The sequence below is a fragment of the Euleptes europaea genome, chromosome 18, assembly GCF_029931775.1.
Source record: "Euleptes europaea isolate rEulEur1 chromosome 18, rEulEur1.hap1, whole genome shotgun sequence".
Lineage (NCBI taxonomy): Eukaryota > Metazoa > Chordata > Lepidosauria > Squamata > Sphaerodactylidae > Euleptes > Euleptes europaea.
In genome coordinates, this window is record NC_079329.1 from 14852131 (window position 1) to 14865472 (window position 13342).

The following is a 13342-nucleotide window of genomic DNA, read 5'->3' on the forward strand; positions in this document are numbered from 1 at the left end:
AAACCACTGTAGCGGGGGGGGGGGGTACCCGCCAAGGTTCCCATCTCCGAATCCTTTTTAAATACCCTTCGGGACCACTGCCTTTCAGAACGCTCTAATCACACCATACCCCCTGAGGTAATAGAACAGGGGGGCTCTTGGTACAAAGACTCAAAATTATATGTACCCAAAGCACTCCGAAAAGACGTTTTACACCTAGCTCATGGAGCAAAAACAGCTGGACACTTTGGATTTCTAAAGACTCTCCACTTATTGCGCAGACAGTTTTGGTGGGGGGGGGAATGCGTTCCGATGTTGACTCTTTTATTCGCAGCTGTCCTGTTTGCGCCACAGTGAAACGTTCACAGGGCAAACCCCCGGGGCTACTGCAACCTCTGGAAACACCCAACAAACCCTGGGAAGTGATTGCTATGGACTTTATGACTGATCTCCCCCTCAGCGGGGGAAAAACTGTATTATGGGTTGTTACTGATTTGTTTTCCAAGCAAATCCATTTAGTTCCATGCACAGGGATCCCCTCTGCTCAGAAACTGGCCCGCCTCTTCGTATCACATATCTTCAAATTACATTCGTTTCCGCGCAAAATAATCTGTGACCGCGGCAGTGGCTTTGTTTCCAAGTTTTGGAAAGCATTTCTCAAGTTGGTGGGGGTAGAACAAGGATTGTCTACTGCATACCATCCCCAAACAGATGGTCAAACTGAACGTGTCAATGCTGTACTTGAATGTTATTTACACTGTTATGTTAACTACCACCAAGATAACTGGGTGGAACTATTACCTTTTGCAGAATATGCCTACAATAATGCTGTACATCAATCTACAGGTTTTAGCCCATTCTATGCAGTGTATGGACAGGATTTCGGTCCTGTTACTCCCAGAAATAATGTGGAGGGGGAGGGAGATCCTGATGTTGCTTCCTGGGCACACACCCTCCGTACCACCTGGCCTTGGCTCGTTAGCAATCTCGACCGAGCCAAGCGCAAATACAAAGCACAAGCCAATAAACATCGTTCCCCCGGGGGCGATCTGCGAGTGGGTAAATTGGTCTATCTTTCCACCAAAAATCTACGTTCCACCCGTCCATGCCTTAAGCTCAATGCTAAATTCATTGGCCCATTCCCCATCACACGGATCATAAATCCTGTCACAGTGGAACTAGCTCTCCCCAAAGCCCTGAGGCGTGTACATCCCATTTTCCACATTAGCCTCCTGAAGCCCCATACTGCCTCTCCACAATGGCATCCCGATCCACCTCCCGAACAGCCCATTATGGTGGGGGGGGGGGAGGAGCACTTCGAGGTCTCCAAAATCCTTGACTCCCGTATTCACCATGGAAACCTACAGTATTTAGTCCGTTGGAAACACTTCCCCCCTGCCTACGACGAATGGGTTCGCGCACGAGATGTCTCCGCCCCCAAACTCGTCGATGCCTTTCACACTGCCTACCCGGAAAGACCATCCCCCTTACAGACTGGGAGGGGGCCTTAAGGGGAGCAGGATGTCAGGCTGCTATCTCGGTTTCAGTATTGTTTCTGTGTCTGTACTGTACTGTCTAGCCTCAAGGTCGACCACGCATACCAAGGCCTGGGAATGCTGCTCCTGGGAAAGTGTACTCTGTTTATGTATGCTGATGCTGTGTAATCACCCGCCATTTACTGCCTTATATTATCGTTCAGCTAGTGAGACTCTCATAGCTGTCATAGTTCCCTGTATGAACTGTATTGCCTTTTTGACCAGTAAAAGCCATCTGCTTGGATTCTATATGACTCTGTGGTGATTTCTGGTTCGAAGGGTCAGGAGCTTACAGCAGCAGGAAAAGAGGAAGACCCAACAAGGGATGGATGGACTCAATAAAGGAAGCCACGGCCTTCAGTTTGCAAGATCTGAGCAAGCCTGTCAAAGATAGGACATTTTGGAGGACTTTCATTCATAGGGTCGCCATGAGTCGGAAGCGACTTGACGGCACTCAACACACACATTGCTATATCTCCTTTTCCAAGCCATGTTATCTGCCTTGAAGTTTCAGTGTTAATAAATAAACCATTAAGTTAAAGGAAATTGGCTGTTTGTTGCCGCTGCACTATGCCACAGAGGTTATAAAAACTCTGGAGACGGGGGCAAGGTGCCTCTTCCATGTAGGGCAGCTCTTTGGATACACATAAGCCATGATGGTCTAAGCTTTCACCAAGGGCCTCCATTCTGTCTATGAACTGGGAGCTATTGGAGGGGAATCCTAACCTGGAGGTCTAAGGTAATGATGGACTCTAACTTACTGCAACTTTAGCCCAGGTTCAGCTGGTGTATCAGCTGCACCCATCTAGGGTTTCTAGGTCCCTCTTTGCCACCGGCGGGAGGTTTTTGGGGCGGAGCCTGAGGAGGGCAGGGTTTGGGGAGGGGAGGGACTTCAATGCCATAGAGTCCGGTTGCCAAAGCGGCCATTTTCTCCAGGTGAACTGATCTCTATCGGCTGGAGATCAGTTGTAATAGCAGGAGATCTCCAGCTAGTACCTGGGGATTGGCAACCCTACGCCCGTCCCTGGTGTAGTCAGAGCTAGACTCAGTGATCCATTTGGTTACATCTAGACTATTACAACTGATCTCCAGCCGATAGAGCTCAGTTCACCTGGAGAAAACAGAGGCTTTGGCAATTGGAATCTATAGCACTGAAGTCCCTCCCCTCCCCAAACCCCACCCTCCTTAGGCTCTGCCCCAAAAATCTCTAGGTATTTCCTAATCTGGAGCTGGCAACCCTAGTAGCACAGGTCACAGCAACTACGAACAGAGTGTTAGACATATGACCCCATCTGGCAGGAGTAGGGTTGCCAACCTCCAGGTACTAGCTGGAGATCTCCTGCTATTACAACTCATCTCCATCCGATAGAGATCAGTTCCCTTGGAGAAAATGACCGCTTTGGCAATTGGACTCTATAGCATTGAAGTCCCTCCCCTCTCCAAACCCCTCCCTCCTCAGGCTCCACCCCAAAAACCTCCCGCAGGTGGCGAAGAGGAACCTGGCAACCTTAAGCAGGAGGTACTCCTAAGAGTCGTTGGAGGCGGTTGGTGGCTATCCAGTTTGTAACTGCAACCTCGGGAGTGAGGGGAAAGGGCAAAGATTTGGGGCTGCTGCCGGGTTCTTCTGACCTCCCAGGAGTACAATCAGAAGGAAAAGGGAAGGGCTTCCCAGCCTTCACAGGATGATTGTGACCTTCAGTGTGGTGGGTAAGGATTACTGAGATGCAGGACTGCCGAGGAACACCATGGTCCTCTAGACAAAGATTCCTCTTGCTCCCTGCCCAGTTAAGAAGAATACATATAATATGTTTGATTTGAACAGGTATGCTGCTATTACCCTGACCTGAATGGCCCCGGCTAGCCAGATCTGATCCCGTTAGGTCTCGGAAGCTAAGCAGGGTCAGCCCTGGTTAGTATTTGGATGGGAGACCACCAAGGAATACCAGGGTTGCTATGCAGAGGAAAGCAATGGCAAACCACCTCTGTTAGTCTCTTGCCTTAAAAACCCCATAAGGGGTCGCAATGAGTCGGCTGCGACTTGACGGCACTTTACACACACACACACACACACACAAATACACACGTGCGCGCGCACACACACACTGCTATTACAGTGAGGGAAAAAAGTATTTCATCCCTGCTAAATTTGCCCATTTGCCCTTTGACGAAGAAATGACCAGTCCATAATTTTAATGGTAGGTTTATTGTAGCTGTGAGAGACAGAATAACAACAGGAAAACCTCCAGAAACCCAGAAGACAAAAGTCAGAGGTTAATGTGCATTATAATGAATGAAATAAGCATTTGATCCCCTATCAACCAGCCAGATTAGGGTTAGGGTTAGGGTTCTGCTGTCGACAGAAGCAATCAATCCATCAGATTCCAAACTACCCACCATGACCAAGACCAAAGAGCTGTCCAAGGATGTCAGGGACAAGATTGTAGACCTGCACAAGGCTGGACTGGGCTACAAGACTGGCCAAGCAGTTTGGTGAGAAGGTGACAACCCTAACCCTGTCAACCTCCCTTGGTCTGGGGCTCCATGCAAGATCTCATCTCGTGGAGTTGCAATGATCATGAGAACGGTGATGAAGCAGCCCAGAACTACACGGGGGGAACTTGTCAATGATCTCAGGGCAGCTGGGACCATAGTCACCATGAAAACAGTTGGTAACACACTACGCCGTTGTTACGTTGTTATTCTGTCTCTAACAGCTACAATAAACCTACCATTAAAATTATGGACTGGTCATTTCTTCGTCAGAGGGCAAACGGGCAAATTTAGCAGGGGATCAAATACTTTTTCCCCTCACTGTATACCTCAGTGGCCCCTTGCCCAGTTTCCTGGGCAACTGAAATGTTGGGTTCTTCACAATGCATTTCTAAACAGAGGTACATTCTTCAACGCCCGTTGACTTCAAGGACTTGGAAGGATCTAACTGTGTTTAGTACTGACTGCCCCTCACCCCAGCTGAGATGTGTACTGTTTTCTTTGGAGGAAAAGTAATGTGTAACACATACACAGCATTATATAACCCTCACAAACGCCATATACTTCCATCGTAAAGCTCAGAAAGGAGGTGAGGGGGAACCGTATTTCACCCTTTCTCCCGTACGCTTTCTTTGACCTCAGGTCAGTTCCGCATGAACACCTTGTACTTTTCCTCCGAGATGCAAGCAGAATTGAAACAGGAACTCCAGACATATTCTGCCTAAAAATCTAACAGCGGGCACACTCCAAGGGCAAGATCTTTTGTTCCGTTTGCTTTGAAGTAAACATGTTTGCTTATTCAGCAAACATCCCTCTTTTCTCCATAATGTCCCTTCAAACTTACTTTCCATCAGAGATGTCCTGATTCTTAGCTCAGAGTCACAATAGCGTGGTGTAGTGGTTAAGAGCGGTGGACTCTCATCTGGAGAACCGGGTTGGTTTCCCCACTCCCCCACATGAAGCCAACTGGGTGACCTTGGGTTAGTCACAGTTCTCTCTGAACTCTTTTAGTCCTCCTACCTCACAAGGTGTCTGTTGTGGGGAGAGGAAGGGGATTGTTACCCGGTTTGAGACTTCTTAAAAAGGTAAAGGTCCCCTGTGCAAGCACCGGTGGTCATTCCTGACCCATGGGGTGATGACTACATCCCAATGTTTTTTGGGAAGACTTTGTTTACGGGGTGGTCTGCCAGTGCCTTCCCCAGTCATCTTCCCTTTACCCCCAGCAAGCTGGGTACTCATTTTTACCGACCTCGGAAGGCTGGAAGCCCAAGTCGACCTTGAGCCGGCTACCTGAAACCAGCTTCCGTCGGGATCGAACTTAGGTCGTGAGCAGTGCTTGGATGGCAGTACTGCAGCTTACCACTCTGCGCCATAGAGAAAATTGGGGTATAAAAACCAAAGCTGATTCTTCTACACTGACACAGTTGTGAAAGGGAAGGGAAGATCCCCCAAGTAGTTTTTTTCTACTTTGCATGCTTTAATCGGTCCGAGAGGTTGCTGTTCCACTAGTAAATAAGGTCACTAAGTTCCTAACTGTGCTTTGAGCCATCCAAGGACACTAAATGTAGTCTCTGCCCTTGTTATCATGGAATATAGTGGGACAAAAATCATACTGTATCAAAACAGATTGCCGAGGCACCTGGGCCCAAAAGTAAATGCTCTGAGGGATTAAAGGCAAAAGGGGGAGGAAATCAGGGCGAGGCGGTCACAAAATACCTTTGCGCCTTTGTTCTCACAGAGGCTTAATGCTTTAGAAAAATGATACCGGGGCCTGCCAGGGAATTGCTGCTTAACCCCCAGCTCCGGCCTGGGAGAATCCTGAACAAGGAAAACACACCCTGTTTACTCACACACAATTTTCTTTCTTTCTTTTTTTTATAAATGTTTTTATTAGTTTTCAGTATTAAATAAGGATACAGGGAAAAAGAAAAGGTAAAGGGGAAACCGTTGGTTAAACAATATTTGACATTAAAAAAATGCATAATTCTACCCCCTTATAAGGTTCAATATTACAGTCATTTATTAACGAAATAGATTTGATCGTCAACTTAATTTTCTTATGACTTTTTTTTTCTTGAACGAAGCAGAAATCTCAGGAAGCGCGAGAAAGACAGAGCGCCAGAAAGGAATTCTGAGGGTCCAGGAGAGGAGTGAAGCCGGTAGCTGGACATGCCCTTTTACGGCCGCATCAGTAGAGCACGGCAGAGGGTGTGACCGCTGTTTGTGAATGGGACGGGGCATCAGATTCTCATATCCTTTTCGTTGCCCTGACAGATAATGGATCGTGGCTCTGGGGCGAAAGATTTGGAACCCGAGTCGATCCAGCGCTCAACGCTAACGGACATTAAAGGAGTCCCTTTGTTCAGCAATACTTTAGAAATCTGGGATCCCTTGTGGGGTTTTCAAGCCAGGCCTGATGACCTTCTCATCTGCACTTACCCCAAAGCAGGTGGGCTGGAGAAAAGAAGGGTCTGGGGGAAACGGGGGTGGGGTTATGGAGTTGGGGAAACGGAAGATCTCTGACTAAATAATGGAATCTCCATCAGCACTCCTTCTCTCCTCCAATAGGGACCACCTGGCTTCAGGAAATTGTGGAGATGGTTCAGTCAGGAGGAGACCTCCAGAAATGTGCCCGGGCTCCTATCTATAACCGAATACCCTTCATAGAGCTTGTTCATCAGGTCCTCTCAGGTGAGGAGGGGGGTCCCTCGGGGTTACAGAATTCGGAGGAGGTGGAAGATCTCTGCACACCAGGCTGAACGTTTGCTCCTTTCTGATGATTCAGGCCTGGAAGATGCAGAGGCGATGCCTTCTCCGCGCACGCTCAAAACTCACCTCCCAGTTCAGCTCCTGCCCCCTTCCTTCTGGGAACAGAAATGCAAGGTCAGGACAACAGAGTTGAGAGAGTACCGAATGGGCATGATTTAACAGCAGACAAGGCTCACCGGAGAGCTGTTTCAGCTTGCCAAATTGTTAATAAACCAAGAAAATGGCTCTAAGGATATTCAGAAGGCCCTCGCTGACTGGGCCAGGTCTGAGGTTACCAGAATTTATTTATTTATATGTCTGTATCATGCTTTACTCGCTAATGGGGACCCAAAATGACTTACAACATCATTCTACCCTCCTCTGGTTTGGTGTAGAGGTTAAGAGCGGCGGACTCTAATCTGGTGAACCGGGTTTGATTCCCCACTCCTCCACATGAGCGACGGACTCTAGTCTGGAGAACTGGGTTTGACTCCCCACTGCTCCACATAAGCGACGGGCTCTAATCTGGTGAACTGGGTTTGATTCCCTACTGCTCCACATGAGCGGCGGACTCTAATCTGGAGAACTAGGTTTGATTCCCCACTCCTCCACATGAGCAGTGGACTCTAATCTGGTGAATCTGGTGACTCTAATCATGTGAAGCCTGGTGGGTGACCTTGGGCCAGTCACAGTTCTCTCAGAACTCTCTCAGCCCCACCTACCTCACAAGGTGTCCGTTGTGGAGAGAGAAAGGGATTGTGATTGCAAGGTACTTTGAGACTCCTTAAGATAAAGAAAAGTGGGGTATAAAAACCAACTCTTCTTCTTTCTCACAACAGTCATCCTGTGAGATAGGTGGGGCTGAGAGTGTGTGACTGGCCCAAGGTCACCAAACATGCTTCCGTGGCAAAGTGGGGATCGGAACCTGGGTCTCCTAAACCCTGGTCCTTTGCACTTTTATTTTTTAAAAGTTGGGGAGTTAAGTTCTGTTAGAATTAACACTCTGTCCCATGGCGCAGAGTGGTAAGCTGCAGTACTGCAGTCAAAAGCTCTGCTCACGACCTGAGTTCGATCCCGACGGAAGTTGGTTTCAGGTAGCCGGCTCCAGGTTGACTCAGCCTTCCATCCTTCCGAGGTCGGTAAAATGAGTACTCTGCTTGCTGGGGGTAAAGGGAAGATGACTGGGGAAGGCACTGGCAAACCACCCCGTAAACATAGTCTGCCTAGGAAACGTCGGGATGTGACGTCACCCCATGGGTCAGGAATGACCCGGTGCTTGCACAGGGGTCCTTTACCTTTAGAATTAACACAAAAGGAAGAGAATCTTGCAGGCTGAAGTGTCAGCGAATGAAAGACTAGGTGATGAGGACTGCTGGGTTCTCTTTTCTTTCTGCTCTGTTTCTGCAGATCATTTATGTGGCCAGGAATGCCAAGGACAATGCGGTCTCCTATTTCCACTTCCACCGCATGGACCAGGAAATGCCAGAACCTGGGACCTGGGACCAATTTCTAGAGGATTTCATCACTGGGAACGGTGAGTGGATGCTTGAACTGGAAGTAGAACAGAGAGAGAGTCTGCACCAAAGTACCTTTTTGGTCAAGGGTAGACAGCCAGGATTCCTGGGAGGGAAGGAGGAATGGGTGTAAGATACAGGGTTGTCAACCTTCAGTTGGGGCCTGGAGATCTCCCACTATTACAACTGATCTCCAGACGACCAAGATCAGTTCCCCTGGAGAAAATTGCTGCTTTGGAGGGTGGACTCTATGGCATTATAGCCTACTGTCCCTCCCCTCTCCAAACTCCACCGTCACCAGGCTCTACCCCCAAATCTCCAGAAATTCCCCAGCCCGGAGTTAGCAACCCTATATAAGAACAATGTGAAGAGGGGAACAACTATGGTTATTTATGCACGGTTGCTGTAACTTCCTTTATTCCGTTTCAGCCAGGATCTACTTTTTCAATATGTACGATATCCCAATGCTTTGTCGCTTGACGCTGTTCCAATGCAGAACCAACCTGGATTTTCCCATTCCTCTTTTAGCCCGAATTAAACAATTGATCCTTGTTCATTCCGGAGTCACCGATTGTGCCGACTCCATTCTCGGGTTCAGCTTTCCCATGCTGTCACACCCCACTCATCTCCAAACCCCTTCTCAATCACTGGCTCCTGGGGTGGGGGGTTAGACTTGTGAGCCTGTGAATCTCTTCACAATTGTACTTCCAGTCCTGAAAAATCACATGCTATTGGGGTCAGGACATGGGCAAATCAGGGTAGCGCGGTTCACTCCACCTCTCGTGTCTCTTTGCAGTTGCCTGGGGTTCTTGGTTTGACCATGTTCGGGGCTGGTGGGAAGCCAAGGACCGTCACCCAATTCTGTATCTGTTTTATGAAGATATGAAAGAAGTGAGTAACTGGTGTACAAACAGACCCCCTCCAAGGTATGGATTTCAGCTCCAAAGTGTCAGGATTGTTTGGTTTCAATGCCTCTCGTGATGTATAAAGTAATTTATTTGTTTTGGTGCACATGAACACACATGAACACATGAAGCTGCCTTATACTGAATCAGACCCTTGGTCCATCCACGTCAGTATTGTCTATTCAGCCTGGCAGTGGCTCTCCAGGGTCTCAGGCAGGGGTCTTTCACATCACCTACTTGCCTACTCCCTTTAACTGGTGATGCTGGGGATTGAACCTGGCACCTTCTGCATGCCAAGCAGATGCTCTACCACTGAGAAACGGCCCCTCCAACACAGGCAGTTTTTGACTATTAGGATGAATAACAGAGCCTTCTTTGCACATGGTTGGCATTAAGCAGCCATTAAACAGCAGCTGCGTTCCCGGAAGGCTGAGGACAGCCTTAGTACGTGTCCACCCACGTACCTCCCGGGGGTAACCACATCAAAAGGTTGGGTTGCTTGATCTGTAGCCTGAATACCGGGCAGGAGTTGGGAAAGTGGAGCTGTGTGTGTGTAGGGGAGGTTTCTAAGAATTTGCACAGCAATGCAGAAAAGTGACCTTGAGGGGCACAGATAACACTGAAGGCCTCTGAGTAAAGAGAAACCACCTGGACATGAGGGGGTTGGGATCTGCTGAATAACTACTGAGTGCCTGGAATTATTGGAATATTGTCGGGACAACAAGACGTCTCACACAAAGGAAGTATTCCGCTGGTCATGCTTCAAGCAATACCTGTGAGGGTTCCTCGCTACAGTACCCCAATGAAGAAGGAAAAGAACGTTGTCAGTGTCCCAGTTCGAAAAAGTTGCAATCCTCCCACATCAGCCATCTGGTCTCTCTCCCTTGCTAGGACCTAGCCCGGGAAATCCGGAAGGTGGCCCAGTTCCTGGACGTAGAGCTCCCAGGCCCACTCCTGGAGAAGATTGTGCAGCACACAACATTTGCCAACATGAAAGCCAACCCAATGGCGAATTACAGCACCGTACCTACTTCCCTTATGGATCCGGCCGTGTCGACGTTCATGAGGAAAGGTGAGAGGTGGGACGTAGGGAGCGCCGTTGGCGACTTCGTGACTTCACTTCCAGGGAAACCCGGAAGTGACATCATGCCTCTTTAGGAATCGCTAGAAACTATGATAAAACCACCGCTTCTGGTCATGTTGTCTCCAGAAGGTCAAACAAGACATGAGATAAATGATCCATAATTAGGATCTGGTGCAATTTTTTAAAACACTTAATTTGGAGACTGCAGTGGGGAACAGGCTCTGGGGGAGTGGGGTGTTTATAATTATTGCTACATCTTAAATCCTGGCTTATAACCGTGCCTGTTCCCTGATTTAAAGGTGTAAGACTTGTGCTTCTCTTTTTTCCCCCTTGCACAAAGCTCCAGAAGGAGCAAGGGCTATTTAAACCATAGATGGTAGAGGCATGGGCAGAAAGGGTTCAGTGCTCCCTCCCCAGGGGGGATCTTAATGGTTATGGGTCTCTGGGCAGGATGAGGGCACTAGAATCACTGCCCCCCACTAGGGTTGCCAGCTCCAGGTAGGGAAACACCTGGAGATTTTGGGGGCGGAGCCTGAGGAGGGCGGGGTTTGGGAGGGGAGGGGCTTCAATGCCATAGAGTCCAGTGGCCAAAGCGGCCATTTTTCTCCAGGTGAACTGATCTCTATCGGCTGGAGATCAGTTGTAATAGTGGGAGATCTCCAGTTAGTACCTGGAGGTTGGCAACCCTACCGCCCACCTAGGCCAAGCAACGAGTGTCCCTTGCCCCATGCAAATATTTCCCCCCCTTTCTGTATTATATGCTGGAATCCATCTGAGGGGTAGCCTGTCTGTCTACTCGGTCAAGTCGGTAGAAATTGGAGCACCACCTTGAGACTTGCCTGATTTTAGTTAAAATGTTATTGTTTTATTGGTTTAAATTTTTATGGTTTATGTACATTTTAAATGACGCGACCTGCCCTGAGCCTGGCTTTGGCCGGGGAAGAAATAGAAAAATAAATAAATAAACTGGGGGGACTTCCTTGGGGACGACTGCCCAAGCTACAGATGGGGGCCGGCTTAAATGGTGGCAGCAGGCTGCTCTTCTCCCCCCCCCCTTCCTTCAGGGTGTGTGGGGTAGTTAGGGACTCTCCCAGCTTGGGGCCTGGGGCAGCTGCCTCTATTGCCCATTCGCTAAGACCATCCTGTGTTCCCCCGCCAAAGCAACCCTTTCTCAGTATCCAAGGCAACCTTAGAGGCTGTTCAAAAAACCACGAGCCATCTTGGAACATGCCTGGTTAGAACAGTGTTTTTTTTTTTCAGATCATTGTAGGGAATTTTGGGGTACCTCACAGGCTGAAGCTTTGCAAAAGTTCCACAACGAGAAAATCAATGCAAGCATACCTTGGAGATATTGCAGCTTTGGTTCCAGACCACTGCAATAAAGCGAATATTGCAATTAAGGGAATCATATGAATTTTTTGGTTTCCCAGTGCATATAAAAGTTATGTTTACACTATACTGTAGTCTATTAAGTGCGCAATAGCGTTATGTCTAAAAAAATGTTCTGTGATAATAATTTTAAAAGTTTGAAATATTGCGAGAGTTACCAAAATGTGACACAGAGACACGAGGTGAGCAACCTGCTGTTAGGAAAATGGCACCGAGAGAATTGCTCGAAAACGCAACATCTGCGAAGCGCAATAAAGTGAAGCACAATAAAACAAGGTATGCCTCTAATGAGGGACACGATTTTTGTTCATGAATGTTGCCCAGGATCCTCTGCAGCGCAAGCAGGATTCCATGCCAGACTAGCTTGCAAAGAACAAGGCTCTCGGTAGACGGAAAATTTGAAATTCACCGAATTAGAACAGTAGGAAAGGAAGACCGGAGACACATTTGCTGACTTTTTTTCTCGGTTTGTCTTCACCCCTTGCAGGCAATGTGGGAGACTGGAAGGAAAACTTCACAGTGGCTCAGAGTGAACGCCTAGACGAAGTCTGTGGCCGAGAACTGGGGGGCAGCGGCCTGACCTTCCGCACAGAGCTCTAAGCACATCTTTCTGTTCACCGTGGAGACGTTCACCCACACGTGGCTGGATCATAGATTGAGTCTGCATTGAATAAAACAAGTTTTGAAGCCATAAGCAAGGGCCAACGGCATCAAAGTTTGCGTGTGGCCTTTTTAAATTGACCGCTTCGGTGTTTTCGTTCGCAAAATAATTTTAATGAAACAAAGGGGGCTTGCTTGCTAGTGTTCCCATTTTCAGTGGCCGTGGTGGAAAGTGCTGTCAACTCACCGCCGACTTATGGCAATCCTGTAGGGTTTTCAAGGCAAGAGACCCAGCAGGCTTCATGTGGAAGAGTGGGGTATAGGTAGGGTTGCCAGGTCCCCCTTTGCTATCAGCGGGAGATTTCTGGGGCGGAGCCTGAGGAGGGTGGGGTTTGAGGAGGGGAGGGACTTCAATGCCATAGAGTTCAATTGCCAAAGCGGCCATTTTCTCCAGGTGAACTGATCTCTATCAGCTGGAGATCAGCTGTAGCAGCAGGAGATCTTCCTTCATTACCTGGAGGTTGGCAACCCTAGGAATAAGGCTATGCAAAAGCAAAAAAATCAGAAAATTTCGGGTTCGGGTTTATTGGGCCCAATTTCCCCCATGGTAAATCTGTATATACTAGAAAAATTTAGGTACATTATAGTCTTTTCCAGTGACTCTTGCCGTCTCATGACGTGACCAAAATACGACAGCCTCCGTTGAGTCATTTTAGCTTCTAGGGTCAGTTCAGGCTTGATTTGATCTAGAACCCACTGATTTGTTTTTTTGGCAGTCCACAGTATCCGTAACACTCTCCTCCAACACCACATTTCAAAGGAATCTATTTTCTTCCTCCAGGTAGTAACTGGAGGAAGTTCCTGGGTCAGGAAATACCTGGAGATTTTTGGGCTGGAGCCTGAGGAGGGTGGGGTTTGGGGAGGGGAGGGACTTCAGTGCCATAGAGTCCAATTGCCAAAGCGGCCATTTTCTCCAGGGGAACTGATCTCTATCGGCTGGAGATCAGTCGTAATAGCAGGAGATCTCTAGCTACTACCTGGAGGTTATCAAAAAACACAAAGGGGTGGAACTATAGTGGCACAAACTGTTATTCTCCA

General features: G+C 48.3%; 1 protein-coding gene across 1 annotated transcript; it reads left to right on the forward strand.

Moving 5' to 3' along the window:
• Positions 1–6281: 6281 nt before the first annotated feature.
• LOC130489424 (sulfotransferase 1C2-like) lies at positions 6282–12252 on the forward strand. The gene is made up of 7 exons (XM_056863145.1): positions 6282–6453; positions 6573–6695; positions 6790–6887; positions 8160–8286; positions 9063–9157; positions 10063–10243; positions 12132–12252. Exons 1-7 carry the CDS (start codon positions 6282–6284, stop codon positions 12242–12244), a joined length of 909 nt encoding a protein of 302 aa, XP_056719123.1. The 3' UTR covers positions 12245–12252.
• The last annotated feature ends 1090 nt before the right edge of the window (positions 12253–13342 follow it).